Source organism: Cydia splendana, chromosome 3 (assembly GCF_910591565.1).
Source record: "Cydia splendana chromosome 3, ilCydSple1.2, whole genome shotgun sequence".
Taxonomy (NCBI): domain Eukaryota; kingdom Metazoa; phylum Arthropoda; class Insecta; order Lepidoptera; family Tortricidae; genus Cydia; species Cydia splendana.
Window position 1 is genome coordinate 15,306,125 of NC_085962.1, and position 23,426 is coordinate 15,329,550.

General features: G+C 36.4%; 3 protein-coding genes across 5 annotated transcripts in view; all 3 read right to left on the reverse strand.

Annotated features, from left to right (window-relative positions):
- Positions 1 to 1,319: 1,319 nt before the first annotated feature.
- Positions 1,320 to 23,426, reverse strand: part of LOC134806793 (proton channel OtopLc-like) — a 75,977-nt gene continuing 53,870 nt past the window's right edge. Inside the window, exons 3-9 of one of the 3 annotated variants that reach the window (XM_063780155.1) lie at positions 23,254 to 23,400; positions 15,761 to 15,878; positions 15,401 to 15,509; positions 14,907 to 15,095; positions 6,009 to 6,169; positions 5,345 to 5,507; positions 1,320 to 2,801 (exon numbers count right to left, since the gene is read on the reverse strand). In XM_063780155.1, the coding sequence (XP_063636225.1) occupies positions 1,792 to 2,801; positions 5,345 to 5,507; positions 6,009 to 6,169; positions 14,907 to 15,095; positions 15,401 to 15,509; positions 15,761 to 15,878; positions 23,254 to 23,400 (1,897 nt within the window). In that variant the 3' untranslated portion in view covers positions 1,320 to 1,791. The remainder of the gene's footprint in view (positions 2,802 to 5,344; positions 5,508 to 6,008; positions 6,170 to 14,906; positions 15,096 to 15,400; positions 15,510 to 15,760; positions 15,879 to 23,253; positions 23,401 to 23,426) is intronic. The other 2 variants (XM_063780157.1, XM_063780156.1) reach the window with 2 other exon arrangements.
- Positions 7,905 to 9,816, reverse strand: LOC134806809 (uncharacterized). The gene has a single exon (XM_063780194.1). It carries the CDS (start codon positions 9,753 to 9,755, stop codon positions 7,953 to 7,955), a length of 1,803 nt encoding a protein of 600 aa, XP_063636264.1. The 5' UTR covers positions 9,756 to 9,816; the 3' UTR covers positions 7,905 to 7,952.
- Positions 10,491 to 12,158, reverse strand: LOC134806674 (uncharacterized). The gene has a single exon (XM_063780001.1). The coding sequence runs from the start codon at positions 12,156 to 12,158 to the stop codon at positions 10,500 to 10,502; it is 1,659 nt and encodes a 552-aa protein (XP_063636071.1). The 3' UTR covers positions 10,491 to 10,499.

Sequence of the window (23,426 nt, forward strand, 5' to 3'; positions counted from 1 at the left end):
TCGAAGATTCGGGCAGAAGGTAGATTATGATAAATATTTCATAGTACCCACACAATTTAAAGCTAACATTGTCATTCTTGAGTATTGTTTGAATCTTAGGTATATATTATTGTATGTACAACTAAATTAATACAATAAAACTGTATTAAAACTACGCCTACATATGTACCTATATGTAGATATAATTAATGTATCAAATAATTTTGCTTCGTAAACTTGCTCAGCGTCAGAGCTCGAATTTTAACGTTGTTCTTGTATAAGATGCAACCCAATGTAATGCAGCATACTGATCACAGTGTTTGTAAATTTGTACAAAAATAAAATACATACCAAATTCCTAAAACCTACGTTTTGGAGCTACATATCAAAATGTATAAAAGAAGAATACAAAGAAAACAATACGCTATTGCTAAATTAATATATTATATCAAAGAGTTTAGGTGTTCTGAAAATCCAACGTTACGGATATTAACTTCATAGTTCCAAATGTGTCTTTTCCAATCAAACACTCCCACTTTGTGGCTTGCCTAAGAACGCTTTGAAAGATTATTCGTATAAAGATAAAAGCAAATCCCGTCCTTGACAAAGTGGGACCTATGACTAGACTTCGACACAAATAACCACTTTAGTAGGTTAGCTACATAATCACGCTGAGCCGGTACTTGAGCAATTGAGTAAGCTAAAAAACGATTTGCATGAAATTTCACTTATTTGGGCTAGTTGAATCTGTTCCTACATGTTCTCACTGGACGTAATATTTAATTCTATAAATTACCTTTAATTATTCAAAAGTAGCGTAGGAATGGAAGTCAATTCTATTATTTCATAGATTCTAAAAACGTGAAAACACTGGACTGTATACAATTATAAGCTCCAAAAATTACTTACTCCATTATTGGTAATATAAAACTTTGGTGTTACTTTTGCCTACCTACTGGGTCCTCGGTATATACTAGTTACGTATTCCTATGGTTTAAAATTTTCCAAAATACTGACACTACATTTATCGCAAAAATATCGCTACAAAATGTATAAATCTGATCAGACTATGCATTTTGGGGCCAGCAGTAATATAAAACACGTACCTACATAATTTGATTAAATTAGTGTTAGATACCATTTCAGATTTTCACAATAACCCCATTCGAATGATCTCCATTTTCTGTTGTTTTCATTTGAGATGTTGATTCTATGGCTATATTGCAAATGCGAATACGAATAAAAAGTCGTAAAAAGTGATCTGTAAACCTATTGGAAGACTTGAATATTTTTTTTCTGCAAAATATTTTATAGTAGGCATTACTATTAATAGTTTTTTTTTAATGAACAAATGCGTAGTTTATGTATGAATTATGTGCACAATTTGAGGGAAGAAAATATTTATCTTAAACTTGTTTCAATGAAACCCCAATGTTTGTTTCAATATGAATCTGTTAGTGATATTTAAAGCATCTAATAAAGCTACAAATAAATAACACATTAAAATATTTAAATACAATAACTTAACTTTAAAGCAGTCAACTTCAAACTAACACATATAGTAATTAACTTTTAGTGCATACCGGAAATAAGCAATTATAAAATTGGATGAGAGCTTTGGTTGGCATTATATGTATAGTTTGCTGTCCAAACAGCAAATAACTAACTGTGCTAATCCGGTATCCATCACGTTAAATCTATGGCACAATCTATTTTAATTACGCTTCTTTTCAAACGACTTTAAATATATGCGCTTTAAAAAGTGCGATAGCTTATTTCGTGAACGAGGATCACTTAGTAGAAGGCTCGTCGCTACATGTAAGCTGGCTTCATCTTGTAGGCTCGCTTCCAAATTTCGCATAAACAAACTGTAGAATGGAACCTGTAGAATATGGCCAGCGGCATAGACACGTGAGTGATGATCGTCCACGCCCATAACCCGTAAAAGTGCAATTGCACCGGATGGGACTCCGCCCTAGACTTTTCAAGCGTATTTATCGCCCACATAGCCAAATTAGTTACAAGAAGGAATGTAACGATTTCTCTCCCGGGTTTTTTCCGCAGCTGATCCGGTGTTTTAGCTGAACGACGACTCGCGTCTAAGATAAACATCGTCTGGCAAGTCGTTTGCACTAGTGACGATAAGGCTGTAATCAAGATTAAAATGGTATTCTTCTCAATAGTAAAATGACCTCCGATGATTGTAAAAGTTCCATAGATGAACATGCCAGTCTGCGCTCCGACAAGCAGGATATTGTCCAGCTCCAGGTTTCTGTTCCCATCATATTTGAGGTTTCGTACGCATACCATTCCTGCTAGACTTGCGAAAGTTGTCATGGCATATAACGCTAATTCACATACGTTAACTTCCACCACAGCTAATGTTGCGTAGTCTTTCTTTGATATCAGAACAAAGAACAGTATAAGAGAAATAATTGTGAGTACTAAAACCAAGATTCCAAAGAACAGGCCTTTATGAGCTCTTGCGCAGTCCACGCTATACAAGTGTGGCGATTTCTTATACGCGAGGCCTTCCAACAATCGTGCTTTTGCGATGGCAGCTGCGACGTCTTTTGACGGATACTTAGATATATTCTTCCACATGACGTATAAGATAGCAGCGCATATTAAGGAATACTCGATAGTGCACGGAAAGAGGAAAGGCGAAGCGTCTTGCACTAAAGAGCCCATGATATTAGTCCGCCGACACTCGAAGATGTGATGAGGTCCCTTCAAGCCACGAGGTACCCGTAGATGAGCTACTGCTGGGTGCGATGGAGGCACTTCGGTTGCCAATGATGTGACAAATGCCTTTTGAAACGCTGAAACGTAAACATGATCATATTAAAATGAAGCAATCTAATATTTTAGTTAGAAAACAAGGCTTAGATAAGTATGGCTTAGATAGATTAAGTATTACAAGTCATAATCCCTGCTAAATTATTGCAAACTCGGAAATTGCTTGTGAACCGAAGCTTCCAATCAATATATCATTTCAGTTATGAGGCAAAGCACGTCAAACCGCCGATCAGATTCCAGCTTCGCCAAGAATTTAGGTCGAATACCGGCGGGTTGGAATGGGAACGCAATCGGGACGATGGCGTGACAAGGGCCTTATTAATTAAGTACGACCCGTCTTTTATACCATACAATTGGAAATAAATAACAGTAAGTAAAACGAGTAGTCCGCAGTGTCTGGACGGATTGTGCTGAATGGCAGCAGCATTGGTTACTGACAAACTGTTATTATTATTGTGCTACAGGTGAAAACTTCATTTATTTAAAATGTATTTATTGTATTACAGGTTTTTAGTTCAATAGGTTTATAACAGTAAAAACCGCTCATGTACAATAAACGCTTCCCAAGACATGATGCAATGCTCTTTTATTTATACGCTTCCATCGCCCGCTTTCTAATAAATCGATATTTTTTTTGGTAAGTTTTGGTTACGTCAACACATGGTATAATAATATACTCCGCCTGGTACTCTATTCCGAGATTCGCGTATGACCTAACTGACACGGGCCTACGTCATCATGCTGTTTACAGGTTCTCGTACTTTAAAATGTGGGAGAATTTTAACCAACGTTGAAAATTATTTTAACGGCATTAATTTTAAGTTATTCATGTAGAAACATAGTAAAATAAAACAAATCTAATGTATTAAATTAAACTTTATTTATCTATACAAGACAAACGTTTAAAAAACTAATCACAGTTACACATTAATTACCAAGCTTACGACGTGAAAAGTTTGGAAAACACTGCGACTGCTGACACTGAGCGAGAAGGAAATAACAATTAACACGCGTTCGACAAGGATGACGGTCAGGGCATGAAGTTATCTAGATCCGAATTGTCAAATGTGACAGCGCTATCCTGTGTCGCCAGTAATGTAAATAGAATTACCCGAACGTCTGAAATTTCTTTCGTGAATCGGAAGATATTGCTAACGAATAATTAAAAATTACGTGTTATTGTAAAAATTAAGATAAAATACATTATAAATGAAAATTATAAAATTATAAAGAAATATTTTAACTTATTAACCATAGCTATAATGTACCCATGTAACATGTGTATAAAACATTTATTTACATACAATATATATACAGTGGTACTACTAAACGAAATTAATAACTAGCTTAAATCTAAAATAGGCCCTTGAGGCATTGTACCAAGGATGCTGGCGGCATTTCCTCGCTGTATCGCAATGCTGATACGTTGTGCGAGGTAGCCGCCAGCTCTTCGGTCACCAGTTACGTCAACCAGACGCTTCGCGATTTCTGCAAACAACTTATGCGCGCTGGGACCCCATGTAACATGTTATGTTGAAATAAAGTGGCAATGTTATTGTGACGTAGGCCCGTGTCACTCTGGGAATAGAAGACCATGTTTTATTAGACCATGCGTCAACATACAGGTTGGTCCAAACCTTGACGTCCAAAAATTTTTTTTAGATTCCACACGTCGTGGGCTATCGCCTATCAGAATATACCCCATGTATGTTAGCCGATTTTTCGTAGTTTTTGAGTTATGATTTTTTAAACATTTAACTTTTGAGATTCCAACCAAAATGTATGAAACATCCAAATTTTTTTTTTCGCGATTTCGGGGTTGGTTCATAGTAAAAGTTGCTCAGTAGAATCCCAAAACCTCCCTGGCAACGGGAATTCAGTTATTTGTTAGCCAACCTGTATGGGAACCCAGGAATTTCATAACAAAAGTTAAAAGTTTAAAAAATCATGACTCGAAAACAACGAAAAATCGGCTAACATACATGGGGTATATTCTGATAGCCCACGACGTAAGGAATCTAAAAAAAAATTTTGAACGGCAAGGTTTGGATTGGACCACCCTGTATATTTGTAAGAGACATTTACTGCTGGGCTTTTGCTCCTGTCGACTTGTCGAGGACTCGAAGATCCTCGTAGCGGATTGAAGTATCTGGAGCACAATTCGCCTAAATTGATTATTTTGAAAAAGGTTCCATACATTTATTGTTTCAGTGTCCAGAAAGTGATATTTTTTATAAGTTTACAGGTAAATCAGTTTAAATTAACAATGCAGCTAAACAATAGGACCCTATAAATAAAAATAAGGCTACATACGTAGACAAGGTATCGATTGATGCAAAAAAAAACACCATTGAGACACACGTTTTTAGCCCTGAATATGTTCAATTATGCAGGCATGCAAAATGTGATTCTATAAGGCTTTAATACATAGGCATTTTGTATGAATGTATGGATTCAAATCGAAATGCAAAATGAGTGCCTAAGAATCCTGAAATATTTTTCAATGAAGTTTCGTTACCTAGGCTGTATGTATTATTGTAAGTGTTTAGTAACGAAAGAAAATTACCCAGTCTGTGCGATAAGCCTATGGTCTTATTCTCCGGGTCATAGAAGGTGAGGATCTCGTGCTTGGTCTCCTGCACGAGCACGTTCAGCCACACGCTGAGATTAGTCCCAACCATGTGCATCAGCCCGAATCTCGCCACTATCTTGTGCTTGTACACTTTCATCTGGAATTACATAGAATATATTTATAGTAAAAGTAAAGTTCTCCGAGTTTTATGGAAGATATCTTAATCATTTTCCATGATACATTAAAGGCCAGAAATTAATATTAAAGAAGCTATTAAACTTCTTTAGATATAGTATTATTTGTCAATATTTGGAAATTTTCAATTTCAACGAGTAGGTAGGAATTTTATTCCATTCAATCAGTTTAACTTTTTTTAAATTAAATCACTATTTACCTACTTAATAGCATCTTTCAAAGAAAACTTAATAAGTAGGTAATTAAATATTAATGAATATTATTAATTAGGTACTACATTTTGTAGAACATAGACGCAGGATATAATGGCATGACAATTAGCAATAGCTGGATAGTGTTAGACCGAGGAAAGCCTGTAGCGATTTTGATAGCCCACGCAGTGCAAAAGTGTCATTTCAAACGTCAAACTTCTATGAAATTATGACGTGGTCTGACTTTAATTAGCAATGAATGCAAAACTAACCTCATTGTTAAGAAAGATGAAGTACATCTGGATGAAGATGAAGGCCATCCTAGTGGCCGGCGTGAGCGCCAGCAGGACGTTGTGACAGTTGGTGTTTCTCTCCAGTTCCCAGTACTGGCCGAACTCAAGACCCGAGTAGATCATAGAGCCGATACCGAACGCTGAAAAGAAATTAAACAGGAAATAAATACACTACGTATACGTATACATCACGTAAGGCGTACGTGAGTAACGCCTAGCGATAAACGTGATGCTTTCAAACCATCTGAAACCGGCTTGGATCACTGAGTTTCTTGGCGCTTATGTAAGTACAAATTATGATTTGCTGCACTCTAGTGAAAAAAATATTATTGTGAGGAAGTCGAATGCTTATAAGGTCTAGAAGGAAAATTAACCGCTAATTTTCTACTGAAAACATAAAGAAGTTCAAAAACTAAAACAACATAGGCCGAAAGTTTGTAGGTATCACGAACGATTTTTTAAGTGCATAAAAGTCTTCAAACTTCTTGTAAAGATGTTATGTTAAAATTCACGAGAATTTCTTCCAACTTTATTGCAAATTATTCGTCCAAAGGAGTTGAAAGAGGGATGAAGGCTTGTTAATGAATATATTATAAGACCTTATTTTTTTGTCAGAATACGTGAAAATGCATATCAGCTTTTACGTGAGAATATTTAAATTTCGTTGAATAGTTTTGTTTGCTCTACAAGAAAACGTATTTCAGCGGTTTTCTTAAAGTTAAGGGCGCCAGTGATTACTAGTTCGCCGGCCGATATAAGCCTGTCTGTCCTTTGTTCGGAACTGTCACCTTTTGCGTTTAACTGACAGGCTGATATTGTCCGGCGAACTGGTAATCAGTGGGCCCCTTTGGAATACAGGTTAAATTACATATGCAAGAAAATTAGATCCGTCTTGACTAAGAGGCATGTAGTATGTTGTGTATATAGATTCTTCTTCACTACTGGACTACGACTAATTTAGAGATAGATTTGAGACATTTTAGTAGATACATGTTAAATAATAATATTGATTAAAACGGTCGATGCGTTACTCATGTTCCAAAGAAATTTTCAGTGACAGCGCCCTCTTCAAGGCCGCAGCAGTGATTTCACAACAGTACTGCAGCTTCAGTTGCCAGATGTCACCTTATGTTTGCATCGACTGACTGTTCGATCGGATGACCGCTATTCCATACAACCATATTCTCCATTATAGAAAGTATGTTTACAAAATTTGATGTACAGTAGCGGCAAATAATGTATCGTGTTTTTTTTTTCTGATAGGTACTTTTACATATATTTGGGGTGGTCGTCCACTTTCGTCGTAACTATACCTACTTAGCGTAAACGGACTCGCGGCGCGATTCGGGAAATGAATTAGAGATTCACTAGATATGAAATAGTAAAGATATGTGACGTTCCACGGCAAAAAGTACCTTATGGCGGCTGGCGCTTACGCTATTATTAACGCCGCTCCAATATTCAGCCGGGGCAATGGTACCTTTTTTCGTGGAACGTCACATATCTTTACTATTTCATATTTAGTGACTCTCTAATTCATTTCCGGAATCGGACCGTCGACCTCATTTTTAAAATCGACACAATGTAGGTAGGTACATTTAAATTTTAGGCAAACGAAAAGCAAGTTTTCTATGAATCAGTGGTACCTCTAGAGGTCTCTCATTCCATTGTATTATGAATATTTATTTTGACAAATCAAAATTGCAGTTATCTTGGCAAGTTTTGATTTGCGGGCGGCTAGAGGATAAATAAAACCTCAAATAAAAATATAAGTCAAATAAGACAACAATAATATTATTTTTTACTGTGATATATTTTTATTTTTCCTTACACTTAACACATTTCATATATTAGACACACAATATTGCCAAACGCACAAAGATTAATTCAAAGTTTTTATTGCTATTGTACGAGTACAAATATTTATTTAGCGGCGTGCATTAATTCAATTACAAATATAACAAATGCAAGTACCAAACCTGTGCTTAAAATAATAAACGGTATAATAAAATCTATTAATTTTAATCTACTAATTTCAAATGAACCACCAACATTTGAATGTACATTGTTATGAATCATATGAAGTTTTTTAATAACATCCACAAAACCATTATCAACTAAGCGCATCATTTTAAGATGAAAATCACGTAGAAGTGGGAAACCGCGTCTTAGGAATATGACATAAAGAGCGTTGTACAGTTTTTCTTTCATGAGATGGATTTGTGCCTTTTTCGTTGGATTTTTAGTTATCCACCAAAGGTATCGATAGTAGTTTGTAACTGTGTACTTATTTTGCGTTTTCGCCACCGTATCCATGGATAAATCGGCAGTTTCACAACCGACTGTTTCTAGATATTCTTCATGTATAATAGGAACTTGACCAGAGTATTTCATAAACGGACCTATGTCTAACGCGAAACACGGAGTAAAGTTGTAATCATTTAAAGACATATATTTATTCAATTGTGGCTTGCTGATCCGATAAGTCGTAAAACTTGTTAGCTTAGTTTGATAAAAACAATTTACTAAAAATCCAAACCATATCCAATGAACAATAATCAAGTTATTAAATTTGCGTCCTTTGAGACTTAATGCAATGTTTTGTGTCCAATTCCCAAATAGATTAAAAAGTTCAGAAGATCTATTATTATTTAGTGCAGTGTTATTATTTGAAAGAAGAAATGAACAAAGCAAGAATATGAATAATAGTAGAAGCCAGACTAGTGGTTTAAACACTATGTAAATGATTCTCCATCGTTCTAATAGACCGGCGCTAGGAGTCACAGTAACAAAACTATCTTCATACGCAAAGTGGCTCCATACAAAGTCAAAGAATAGTGCTCGTCGACTGTTCAACGCAAAGGCCCCAATCACCAAATCCACTTCATTTTCATATAATTTCCCTAATATTCCATTGACAGTAAAATTATCAGATATGTGGCCAAATTCTAGAGATTCGGGAAAAAATACATAATTTAAAGAAATATTTTCAATATTTGCTAAAATGTTTAACAAAGTTATTTCTATTCCAACACCAAATGTATTTTTCGGATCTATATCCTTTATAACTATCGGGGGATAATTATGAGTTCCTACTTGTAAAACACAATTCTTAAGGACAGGAATATCATGTTCACGTATCGAGTCCATTATGTCAGATTTCATAACACTATTGCAATCACTTATTTTAATTGTATTATTATAATTCCGACCACAACCACCTTCTGCATATGGAAAATAGGAATATATTGATGCATCATTATTTGTCTCTTTGACAATGATAAGCGTATTTATAATATGATACTTCCATAATGTATGGAATATTAGTATAAAATCATCTTTAGTTAAATCTGGCATTATTATGATGTAAAGAGCATCTGGCTTGCAGTAATAATCCTTGTTCATATAGTCAATCAGATTTTGAAAATACGATAGGTTCTGGCCATATATTATAAAACTACTGGGCGATGTAGCGACGCGCACGGAACCATCCTTTACGTAAAGCTTGACATTGTTGGTTTCGTGAATCCTCCGAATCAACTCAGCGGTGACAATATCATTGTTAATGATAGCTATGTCGGAGTTAAACTGAGATTTTGATGCAATAATATCTACAATACATTGCTCTACTAATTCTTGTGGCATTTCGGCAACACGAATATTTCCAATGGCCATAATAGTATAAACTGTATTAATTAAATAATAAATCACTATTTTGTAAAGCATGACTGACTGTCGTGAGTTCGCTAATGATACTACCAGCTAAAGCCATGTGCGACTATAGTTAGTTAATGATAATAACTGTTAGATAACGATCGTAATAACGGACTTATATAATTGCTATAATTATGCTTTCTTTTAACTTCAAAACATCATATGATATTTATTTTACGTTTCATTTACATCATCATTATCAATATTATCATTTATCATAGTCGTCAACCTAAACACTGCAATCAAAAGGGAACCTCAAATTTCATTATGCAAGCGGTCGAATTAGACCAAGAAAAGTCTGCAACAATTTTGATAGCATATGCAGTGCAAGTGTTATTTATACGTCATAATTTCGTAGAAGTTTGACGTTTAAAATAACACTTGCACTGCGTGTGCTATCAAAATCGTTGAGGACTTTTCTTGGTCTAAGTTTACATACATTGATTATTTTTTATATGTAAGGTCATAGTCCTTTGTCAGCTTTTATGCAAACAATACGAAAGAACCAGAGTAGTATTCGTACAGCCACATTTTTTCTTTACAAACTGATAAAGTACCATGTATCATATTATTAACAAATGTTATAAACAGACGTTCAGAATCATGTTTATTTAAAGGGACCCGCTGATTACCAGTTCGCCGGACGATATCAGCCTGTCAGTTAAACGCAAAATTTGACAGTTCCGAACAAGTGACAGGCTGATATCGTCCGGCGTTCTGGTAATCTGTGGGCCCCTTAAGGACTGAAAACCCACTTTACAAATTTCTACTGCGTGTGTGCAAGAACTCAATAGTAAATATGAAGCATGAAAAGATTATACCGGAAATTAGAATGGCAAATGGTACAGTTAGATCTTCTAATATAAGGACACGTATCTCGAAAGACTGATTTATAGCCATCGATGTCCTTGAATATTTACGTAGATGGTGAAAACTTTTAATTGCTTCAATAAAACCATATTCAGCTAAACGCCATACATGTGTTTCGAACGTTTCCAAAAGCGGAAATCCACGTTTGAAAAATATGCCATAGAGCACATTATAAAAGTTGTTTTTCATGAGATGAATTTTCCGTATTCCTTGTGGATGCTGGGTAATCCACCACTGATATCTTAAGTAATTTGTTACTGTATACTTGGTCTGTGTTTTTGCTACTTGGTCCAGAGCTAGGTCACCAGTCTCGCAACCTTGATGTTCTAAATATTTTTCATTTATTATAGGGATATCACCCGAGTTTTTCAAAAATGGCCCTATATCAGTAGCTAAACAAGGGCTTAAATTATAGTTGCGTAAATTCATGTATTCATTTACTTGAGGCTTATACAATCTATATGTTGTGTAAGTCGTTAATTGCGTTTGATAGAAAGTGCTTAGTAAAAACATATACCACATCCAATGTATTATAAGCACGTTTTGATAAATATTGTCTGTTAGAACCAAAGCAGTATTATGCGTAGCGTTTCCAATAAGTTTGAATAATACTGAACAATAATAATTGTGTTTTCGGCTCCCACTCGAATTAATATAAAATGATAAAATTATAGCACAAATGAAGTATAGTAACAGTATTATTGACCAACCTAATGTACTAAATACAATATAAACAATTTTCCACCTTTCTAATAAATCAGCACTTGGAGATATGGCCACAAAACTGTCTTCAACTGTCAAGTGCGAGTAAATGTAACTGAAAAATGCTGATCGTCTATTATTTAGCGCAAAACCCCCGAAAACGATGTCAACTTCATTTTCATACAACTTGCTGAGAACTCCAGTTACTGTGAAGTTATCAGAAACGTTTCCGAATTCATCCGTTTCAGGGAAAAATTTATAATTTAAGGTTATGTTCTCTTGCGCAAAAAACATTTCTACCAAATATCGTTCAATACCTATAGCAAATGTATTTTCAGGGTTCGGGTCCTCTAAAACCAATGGAGGGTAGTTGTGAGTAGCAACTTGTAGGGTGCAATTCCTTAAGACAGGTTTATGCAGATCGTCAATAATTAGAATGATGTCCCGTACATTAGTATCTTCACATTCGCATACCTTAATAATGTTGTTGTAACCCAAACCACACAGTCCCTCTGCGTAAGGAAAATAGGTGTATATTGATGCTGTATCATCCCCGTCACCAGTAATAATGAGGGCTTTTATTATATGGTATTCCCACAATATTCGGAATATCGCTAAACGGTCCTTTTTGGTTGTTTCTGCTAAAATAATGATATGCAAGGATTCTGGTCTTCGGTTCCAATCGAGGTCTAATTCACTAAGTACAACTCTTAAAGCGACAAAGTCTTTAACGTGTATTATAAACACGTCAGGTGATGTGTTCTTCACAACCTTGTTGTGGTCTTTGATATACAGCTTGACATTGTTTGTCGCATGAATACGGCGAATTAAATTGTTGGTCATCTCATCGTTGTTAATTATAGCCAATTCAGCCCCAAAGTGGGTTCTAGACATCATATTTACGAGGCAAGTCACTAAATCGTTTTTATGTTCATCTATCAATGTAAAATTTTCTACACTGAGCACAATGTGAAATTGGCCAATGATGTAAAACAGTAATTTACGGTTAAAATACATGTCTATTTCGTATCAACCTTCAAATAAAAGTGTTTTTGTGAACACATTCATATGGTAAGTCTTTTTCCAGTAAGTACCTGCTTTTTGATAAATTGTAGAGAATAACATTAATTTTCTTGTTTATTGACAAATAAAATTCCCTTTATATAAACTCAACTTGACATTTGAGTAATGATTTAGAAATCAAAAAGAAAAATTAAAATACATATGTAGCTTACCAAACATACAAATTTGTATACCTTATAAAGCATATTTAGGCATATTTAAGTAAAAAAAATATGATTATATGGAAAACGAAATACTTGATAACAAATATATCAGGAAAATGGGTTCAACAATTTTTTTTATTAAGAAAAGCATTGAAAACCCCTGTATAATAGGGTTATTCAAACTCAGTTGAAAAAGGACTACTTAAGTATCCCTTTTAGGGAATATTCCGCTCATCATCATCATCATCATCATCTCAGCCATAAGACGTCCACTGCTGAACATAGGCCTCCCCATTTGGGGGGGTGAATGCCATAATCGCCACGCTTGGCAGGCGGGTTGGCGATCGCAGTCGAGTACACCGAATTTGAGGGACGCTGCTGCCCGTCCACCGGTGGTCTTGGACGTAGTTTAAGGACATACCCGGGTCCATATTCCGCTCAAGTTATAAATATGACACTCAAACGTGTTGGCCAACAACAAAGCAGATTCTTGAACTTATTTTCTTAATGTTACAGGTATTACACGCTACATTTTTGGTATGTGTAAAACAGTACTTTATTGCAAGTAATGGCAAATCGTGGATGAGTTTCAATTCAAGTAGAGATGACGACAAGACATTATCCATTAAACGGCTGAGAAACAGCCTAAAATTGTATTTCGAATGTCTATAAATTAACAGTATTATTATTGTCGTTTATAATATTTGTATAGTACCTACCTAATGTTACCTGACAAATGGTTGTTCAATTTTTTATTCTTATCGTTCAGTAATCTATTAAGCTTCACGTTATAAATTGACAATACTCCATCACAGCCGGAAACTATAAATTACTCAGTCATCGTGAAGCCAAGAAAATGAATTTTGGTTATTAAATATCATTAGCGACAGTCTTTAAAAAATGTAATTTAAAAAACCGATGTAACTATGAACAATTCCAGATTATTGAAATGTAACTAAGTAATCGAATGCAAAATTTTAATTTGGCTTTTATATACTTACGTCTAAATGCTGAGCCAAAACCTCCCTTAACCTATTCAACACTAATCTAAGTTAACAGCTACGACCACGCTACGACGCTAGCGTATAAAATGAAATGTATGAAAAATAATTTATAAGACCATTTTCGAAATCAATTTATTCAGCGGTACATAACAGGTACATTCATCTGTTATTAAAATTTTATCTGAAAGTAGCGGGTATCAGTGGGTCTAGGCGTGGTCCGGCTGCAGATTTTACTCCCCAGCCGGACCCCTTTTAAACACATATATCTGCCAAACTACTGAAGTATGTTTGATTTCCGACGCGGTTCATTAAGGTACGCTAGTAGTTCGCCCCGAACTGAACTGAACTGAAAACTATATAGTATAAGATTCATAGACATTTATTTCATTTTCGACACGATTGAATCAAAAATGTTAAATTCAAGATGGCTGATACCATGGTATAATAATATACTCCGCCTGGTACTCTATTCCCGTCTTTTCTAGGTCACCTAACTGACACAAGCCTACGTCATCATGCGACAGCGCTATATGATAATATGCGATAGCGCTATATATAGCGGCCATGTTATTGTGACGTAGGCCTGTGTCACTCTGGGAATAGAAGACCATGTTTTATTAGACCATGGCTGATACGCCTATTTCCTCGCGTACCCACAATTGACCAGACAACAATCCACTTACCCTACCAATGATGTATCTTCACTATGGCCACTCATATTTTCTTGCAAAGGAGTTGACCAGAATAGCTAGACCCCTCACAAATAGCTTTTGGGCCATCTAGGCTCTTCCATAACCCCGTGATCGAGCCTGCTCATCATTTAATGACTAAAATATAATGCCCTCAACTACATGTTTACCTAATATAATTTAAATTAGAATACATTTACTTAAGTTATTGCCCATCAAACTATACTCTGATAAATCAGCTTAAAAACATCGAAATTACGGAACTGCCCCTATAGCCAGCCGAATGTTTCAAGTCGAATGTAAGAACTTCACTTCGCTTCGCTCGCTCGTTCGATTAAGGGCGCATTTCACCATTGCAAACTGAGCGCAATCAGGCGAGATGGTCCGCCTGTGGAATATCACGCCTTCCAAGTTACATACTAGCGCTCTCGATTGGACTATGTTATAATTTAATGTCATTTGGGGCTGTCCATAAATTACGTCATCGAATTTTTGACCCCCCCTCCCCCTAAAATCATCCAAACATCATGCGTCGAATGACCCCGTTTCCTCCTACGTCATGCTACCATCATCCGATAACCCCCCCCCCCAATTTGAAATGACGTAATTTATGAATAGCCCCTTTATTGTTCACTCTGTCCTTGGGTGGGAATGGTAGGTATTTGAACTTACCGACAGCACCCATCCTGAGGTAGAAGCTTCCGTAGTGGTGAGTTCTCGTGCTGAGAGCGAACCCGAGGGACAGCCGCTTCGCCGCGTTCGACGGCATTTGGTACTGCGGGTGCGGCACGGTAGCGGTGCTGCGGTCCGTGCGCGAGGAGCAAGAGTCCGACTCGGAGGGAGATGAACTTGAGTCTGATTCTAGATAATGAAAATATTCTTATATTTTTTTTTCCTAAAAACCTTTTACCAGGAATAGCCACTTTCTTTGCAAAACAATTCAAAAAGTGTTCAAATTGCTTTGTAAAGTTAATTGTTGGTTAGTTCCCGATTCGTCGGATTCTTGTTTCGTTGGATTCCTGTTTCGCGGGGCTTTCTTTAAGGCATCACAATTTACAATCCGAGTATTATAAGAGAATCCGACGAAACACGAATCCGGCAAAATCGGTGTGACCCGATAGTAGTTCATCATAAGATTTCGATAATTATGTTGAAGTTATACTTACTACCAACGACAGGGGAATCAGCGCCGGACCTCGAGCGATCCCTAAGCAGCGCAGCGTACATGTAGAGCAGGAACACCATGCTGCCGATGTACAGGTACAAGTAGAAGCCCTGGACGCCATAAGATATGTTAGTGGAAAGGCGTATTTCACTCAGATCATGACTATCACGTTTTATTACGTTTTATTTACTTCTTCGATTAAAATATTTAGAAAAATCGTCCTGGTTGTATATATTATTAAAAGTGAAGGTTACATAAAAAGATTACGGTACATAATTACAAGTTTATGTACCTACCTTACAGAAAAATTACATACAATTTACCTAATAGAAAAATTGAAAAGTATTTAGAATATTATTACCTCATAAAAGGAGGGTGGAATGTAGGTAGAGATTACTTCGGCCATTGGGAAGGCGACGCCCATGACGACCAGTAGCTTGCCATACAGCGCCGAGAGGGTGGTGGCTAGTGCATCGCCTCTGTAACAAAACAACTATTAGAACATCCATTAAAAATAGTAGCTGGGGACACACAGAAATGAAACTGGGGTTAAAATGAGAGATTAATCATCATACGAGTAGTTATTTCCAACATTTGCGACAAAGTTATAAGTATTACAATAATGCAATGCATTCCATTTAAAATCATGTTTATGTAATGCAGTTTACTGATGGTGATGAATACCTACCTTAGAATCAATTCCAATATTTAAAGTAGATCTACAGATTAACTTTTTCAAGAAACTGTAAAAAAATGCATAAAAGCATTCGTTAAAATTATGCGACTTCATTTTAGCTTCATCAGGTACTCTGACTACCGTAATCGATATGTTAAACGGATGTCGATATATTTGATACACAGTTAAATCAGAACCAACGTGATATGACATAAATTATACCTACATAAAATAGATGGAACATGATGGCTTTAATAAAATCCGTCGCAGCATTTATTTAATCCGCACAGCTCTGTTTCTGTCACAAACGTCACAAAGTTTTTTCAAGCGGGCATTGGTATCGTTAAAATTTAATTAAAAGAAACTTCCATGAGTCTGATAATGACACCGCAAATTATATCTCACTATACTCCTTACAGTACATTTCAAAAAAGTTTTATACTCTCTACTCTCTTTCAGACATTTCATGCCGGGTTTATATTATTACTAGCTTTTGCCCGCGACTTCGTCTGCGTGGAATTAGTGACAGCAGCTAAAGTAGGTATAGCGCCTGGATAATGCTAATAGCAATCATTCAATTCGCACATTGCTTACTTCAATTATTAGGCAATTCATTAACTCTTTCAATTCCACCGCCCTTCGCACTCTCTTCAGGGATGATTTCCGACATAAAAACTATCCTATGTCCTTCCCCGGGACTCAAACTATCTCTATACCAAATTTCAACTAAATCGGTTCAGCGGCTTAAGCGTGAAGAGGTAACAGACAGACAGACAGACAGACACACTTTCGCCTTTATAATATTAGTATGGATTAGTTACTAGCTTTAGTATGGATTTGCCAGCGCATGTGCATTAAGCGCAAAATATTTCTCCTTATGTTCTTAATTCTTCCGTTTCTTTTTCTGTTTTAAGCCCGTTCTGCTACCTAAAATAATGCATGATCCGTAAAGTCAAGCCTAAATTGAACGGGGATAAAGTGCCATTCAATGCTGCCATCAGTCGTTTATAACAAGAGTGTTTCAGAGGCAACGTAGACCAAAGAACACTAAATAATGATTGTCCAAAATAAGAAGAGCCCTCAAAATTATCTGCTGAAGAATAAATCAAACTTACTGTGAAGGTATCTTACTGTTTTGGTTTTCCTTCCCTCGGGGACGGATCCCCTCTCGAGCGTATCACCATGGCAACGGCGTGCTTGGCTCCCCACTGTGCTGCCAACGATACCTACTTACACGAACTCAACCTGTTTCGGGACAATGATATTGCACCAATTTCCATTCAAACTTTGGATTACGATGTCGCTAGCAATACAGATGTTGAAAAGGGGCTTCAGAAGCTTAAAAGTGAATCAACCTGTCAACTATTTGTGCCGCAGAAATTACGATTTAATTTTAGATGATAATAAAATTAGTGTTAAAGAATAAAAATAAAATTAAAATATTAATATATTATTTATTGTGCACACCATATTGAAATAGAGAATTCATAAAAAAAAACAGAAATTACAACTAGATAACAACAGGCGGTGTTATCGTAAAAAAGCGATCTCTCCCAGACAACCTGTGAGCAGCAGGAAAATAATAACTTACAACAATGAACGGGCAGTGCCGATTGCCGATATGAGATTACGTAGGTATTAGAACAGAAGAAAAACTATAGGAATGTATGAAATAAATTAACGAACTGAGGATGTCCATAGCCATCCGGAGTGGTAATGCCGCGAGCATTATGGGCACTTTTGCACCGGTAGCGACAAGGAACGATTGAATTTATGTAACTTTTGGCATTAAAATTGCCGCAGCGAAAGTGCTAATGTTAATAAAGTTAAACCCAAGTATTAGCTACTTCGTTAGTGCACGACACCTTGCACTTTGTGACTATGCGCTGAAACTTGGCACAGTTGATTCTTAGCTGGTCATGAGCAGATACAGACCGGGAGACCTCGAGAGCCACGTCTCATTTAGTGGAGGGGAGGGGGGAAGTACGACGCCGCCGCGCTTCAATTGGAGCAACATTTCTCTAAAACTGTACCTATTAGGGCATGTGATATATCATTTTCGGATACATTAAGAATGAGGAATTTATTTTTGGAACCAAAACAATGCACTTTCTAACAAAAAAAAAACATAAAGTAGAAAAGACAAAAAAACGTATCTTGGATTTTTTCATAATTACCAATTTTTTTTTAAAGTGTAGTAGGAATCGGAAAACAAAAAATATAGTTGTAAAGCTACACTTATTACGTTTAAGAAAATATATAGTTTATTATACAAAACTGTTGTTACATGGGAGATAAAAAATAATATTAAGCGTGGGTCAGAGTGATCTCAATACAAAATGTTATTAATGTGGGAAAGTTACTTATAATTTGTTCTACAATCGTTTATTTTTTTAGTTTTTCGTAAATAACTCGTAAACGGTAGCCCACGGCAAAAAAATATCTTTTACGTAAATAATCTGTTTCAGATTTCTTATAAAATAAGTGCTACTTTTTTTCGCTAAGATCAATATTTAAAAAAAATATTGAAGGGAGAAAATAAATACTAAGGTCCCCTTTTTTAGTCATTCGTAAATAACTCGTAAAGGATGGCCAATAGCAAAAAATATTTGAATACATGAATAATTAGATTAAAATTTCCTACAAAAAAGGTTATTCAAACTTTTTCGCTAGGATCAATATTTAAAAAGGAGACCTTAGAATTTATTTTCTCTCTTTAATATCGTTTTTAATATTGATCCTAGCGAAAAAGTTTGAATGACCTTTTTTGTAGGAAATTTTATGTAAATTATTCATGTACTAAAAATTTTTTTGCTATTGGCCATCGTTTACGAGTTATTTACGAATGACTAAAAAAGGGGACCTAAGTATTTATTTTTTTCCCTTCAAAATTTTTTTTAATATTGATGGTAGCGAAAAAAAGTAGCACTTATTTTATAAGAAATCTGAAACAGATTATTTACGTAAAAGATATTTTTTTGCTGTGGGCTACCGTTTACGAGTTATTTACGAAAAACAAGAAAAATAAACGATTGTAGAACAAATTGGACGTAGTTTAGGGTAAAAGATCCAATCCACAAAAATCTGTTAGTAAAATTTGAACTTTCTGTCAAACGGAAAAGTCATTAATTTAAATGACAAATTTTAGAGGATGGATCCTTTACCCTAAACTACGTCCATTATAAGTAACTTTCGCACATTCATAATATTTTGTATTGAGATCACTGTGACCCATGCTTAATATTATTTTTTATCTCCCATTTATCAACAGTTTTGTATAATAAACTATATATTTTCTTAAACGTAATAAGTGTAGCTTTACGACTGTATTTTTTGTTTTCAGATTCATGCTACACTTTAAAAAAAATTGGTAATTATGAAAAAATCTAAAATACGTTTTTTAGTATTTTCTACTTTATGCTTTTGTTTTGTTAGAAAGTGTTCATTGTTTTTGTTCCAAAACTAGATTCCTCATCCTTAATTTATCCGAAAATTATATATTACATGCCCTAATAGGTATAGTTTTAGAGAAATGTTGCTCCAAGTGAAGCGCGGCAGCGTCGAACTTTCCCCCTCCCCCCTCCCCCCCACTAAATGAGAGGTGGCTCTCGACGTCTACCGGTCTGTTTCTGCTCAAGACCAGCTAACAATCAACTGTGCCAAGTTTCAGCGCATAGTCTCAAAGTGCAAGGTCCCCATACAACGGTGTGCAGTAACAAACCAGCTATATCGTTACTTAACACACATGTTCTAATTTTTGCTTTATCCTCGTACATCTCGTGGGATATTGATTGGCATCTACATGAATAATGTATCGTGTTGTAAACAAGTGATTTGTGTTTGAAGCGAATGTCAAGCCCAGCTAACCCGACCCGGCTGGGCCAACACATAATTAGTAAAGTTTAACAGTCCGTGACAAAGGACCGGCTGTGGTTGTGGTCTCACAAGATTCTTCGCTGACTTTGGATGTAATCTGATTTTACAGCTTGATTCTGCTTTGTGAAGTCTATAAACTATTTGCTAACAAATACCACAGACAGACAATTAAGATTAGGTAGGTTGACCAAAATATTAAAAATAGTCCCCAAAAACTCTTCCAATCTTTCTGTCCCAAATATAGGTAAGTACAAATATTCATTGTTTATCCGATTATGACGTCATGATTTTCCCCCCAAGGAATGGTGACGTCACGGGATTCTGAGAAAATAGAACAGTGAATCAGCTCCAAAGTATTCATAAACTTAAAAGCAATACTTATTTCCAGTACAACCCAAGAGATAATGAGCCTTCCAACTATTTATTTAAGGACAAAAGAAAATTATTTATAGGAAAAACCCAATTTTCATCTTTCCTAATTGCCCAGCTAGAAAAGGAAAATTTCCTAACTGAAGTATTATTTTCAGTGGAAGCCCGTGGGATTCATTGTTAATGTTCAGCATTATTCCCGAGTTGGTTGTTTTGTTTGCACAAAGTAAACGGGAATAAGGCTCTTGAGATGGCGGTACGTGGATATTACACGGAACGAGTAGGTACCAAACCTATTCGGTGTTGACGTTCAAACGATAAGCTAAAGAACGTTTGACATTTTTCGCTTTCGGATATTAACAATTTTCTTTCGCTTGTTTGTTAAATAATTTGAAAAAATTGAACACAAATTCCATCACATACCGGAGTATCTGAAACCAGTACCGAAAGATATAATATATACCAACCATATAATACCATACCATATAATATATATATCACTATTATATACCATCAATATGGTTGCATTTTATTGTGACGGTACATATCAGTACCTATCCGCCAGAGATGATTTTTGCGAGCTCGCAAAAAGCCTGATTATGAGCCTGTGGCGACTTAAAGTACCTACTCACGGTCAGCTGCGTAAGTACTCTCCACACGATCAACCGCTGTCCGCTCCACACGTACTCCGGGGAGTCCGGGGCTAATTCCAAGTGCGCTAGTCTACACAGTGACACCGCCGAGAGCTTTTCATTAGAGTGCATATTCAGAGGGGAAAATGCAATTTCCCCGCCAAGTGCAAATTGTGCCACTAGGGATGGGACTATTGTACCACCACTATAGGACCGGAAAGCAAGACAACATTGTATTCGTACACAATCAAGACTGAAATTAAATTCTGCGAAAGAATACTTACTTACTAACTGTTTCAAATAGGGATATATATTTACCTAACATATTAGAGCTCATAGCTTGTGATTCCTACACATAGTTCCAAATACATTACTTAATATTACTTAAGCCCGCAATTCATATCAAAGTGCCAAGAAGTTGGTTGCAATATATGTAATATAATCTAGTTATTTTTGCCCGGGCCATTTCTTGGAATTAAGTTGGAACGGACCCCAGTCTCCCTAACTGAGACGTGGCAAAATCCAGGGACAACGCGTGGAAGGTGAATGTGTGGTTATTGTTTTTAATAAAGATTAATTTCAAAAGGATGCAGCTTCAGCAAAAACAGCAAGAATCTATAAGTATAGCAACCAACACTATTTTCAAGTGAAAAATTATGTTCAATGAGACGGGAAACCGCTGGCTAGTATTGCAATAAAGCGCCCACGGTCGATTAGATTAAATTTTTCCCCACTCTGAAGTGCCTGCGAGAAGGGGCGAACACTTTATGTTGGAAGCTTTTACGTCCTGTAATTTATTACGGCGCCGTGCGCTCAGCGACCACATTTTTCACTATGGCAATTTTTATCCAGCCAATCATTGGTCGGAGTATATTTCGGGCTAGTTCTTATCTGGTGTCTCATTTATTTCAAGCTCAATGAGACGTGCATGAAAGCGACCGCCACTGAAAGAAAATGTATATTTTTCCCTTTCAGTTTACAAATGTGAGTTTACTATCCATGTCTCCAGGGATAGCGAATAAGGATTAATCTAATAATGAATTTGGTCGGACGCAATACTAACAAAGCCGTGCTAGTATTTTAATTCAAACACAAACTAAACTGCAAATAACGTCGCGTTGGTGTATTTGAAACGTAAAATGATACAGTAAATATGTATTTCGATTAACATTTGAAAGCACGACGGAGACTAAATAACTAAATGAGAGCTAGGTTTGATATTTAATTGAAAACTTGCTCGCTTTGCCACTGTCGAAGAAAAATTTTATTTGGATATACAATTTTTGTGTAGGTGTAGGTGAATGCCTCAATTATATAATTTCCTTTTTGCTATAAATCGGGAAAAAACCCAATCGCTTGGTAAAAAGCCAAAAAATCTTACGATTGAAAAGCACCTAGTTAATTGATTTTCTAAGAAAAAAAGGTATAACTCCCGAGGCAATCCATAACTCCCGCAGGAACAATATAGACCTTTGTCCTTCAGTATTTATTATTTTCGCGATTTCGGGGTTGGCCCCATAGTAAAAGTTGTTCAGTATGAGTATGACCTACGAGTACCTACATATATTCACCCCTCAGGGTTTGGTAAGTAATAACAAAAGCACCCTGTATAGAGGAGTATCTAAATGCATTCTGCAGCAATTAATTACGTTAGTTATCTGTGAGTGCTCTAGACGCCGCTCTCACAAAGGCTTGTCGCAATCAGTAGCGTAAAGAGGCATGGGAACTCGAGAGGTCGCAATATAAGAAAGAGGTGCTGAAGTGAGGCGACGGCCTGATATCGGAAATAACTTCAGCTCCCGTAAAGAGTTTTGAGTTGAGCGTTCAACTGCACTACTTCAGTGAAAACCTTTTTGACAGTTTGTGACAGACCGATTTATAATTGGAAATTACATTATTAAGGATGACCTCACGTTAGAACGGGCCGTGTTCGGGCCGGAGTCTTTGTCGTCCATCGTTTTCTATGGAAAGCATCACGTGATCGCCTCTCATGTCATAGAAAGTTAAGCGCCGGAGGCTCCGGCCCGGACTCGGCCCGGTCTAATGTGAGTCATCCTTTACGCAAAGTTATTGACAAAAAGTTATATATATGTAGTTTGTCAAAAAATGTGACGTTTTCGAGCAAAAGGCTTGAAGCAAAGTGCAAGCTTTGTCGCTTGCTATAAGGACGCGTTGACAGGTTGTTTTGCATAAAGATTCAAGCGAATATCGTCCTTATGGTAAGCGACAAAGTGGAAACCTTTTTGGTTGAAAACGTCACAAAGGAGTTAAACGTTAAATTTTTAAAAGTGTTCCACTCACGCGCTGATGAGATGCACATGTGGTATGGTGGGCGAGGGGCGGGTGTGGCGCGCGGGGGGCAGCGGGGCGTGCGCCGAGCCCCCGGGGTACAGCACCGGCTGCAGAGACAGCGAGCCGCCGAGGGACAGCGATGGGGGGCTTGAACACCTGTGAACAACTCATTGGCGGTTAGC

Excerpts from the sequence above, each read along its gene's own strand:
- LOC134806809 (XM_063780194.1), bottom strand. The coding sequence starts at position 9,755 with ATGCTTTACAAAATAGTGATTTATTATTTAATTAATACAGTTTATACT.
- LOC134806674 (XM_063780001.1), bottom strand. The coding sequence starts at position 12,158 with ATGACCAACAATTTAATTCGCCGTATTCATGCGACAAACAATGTCAAG.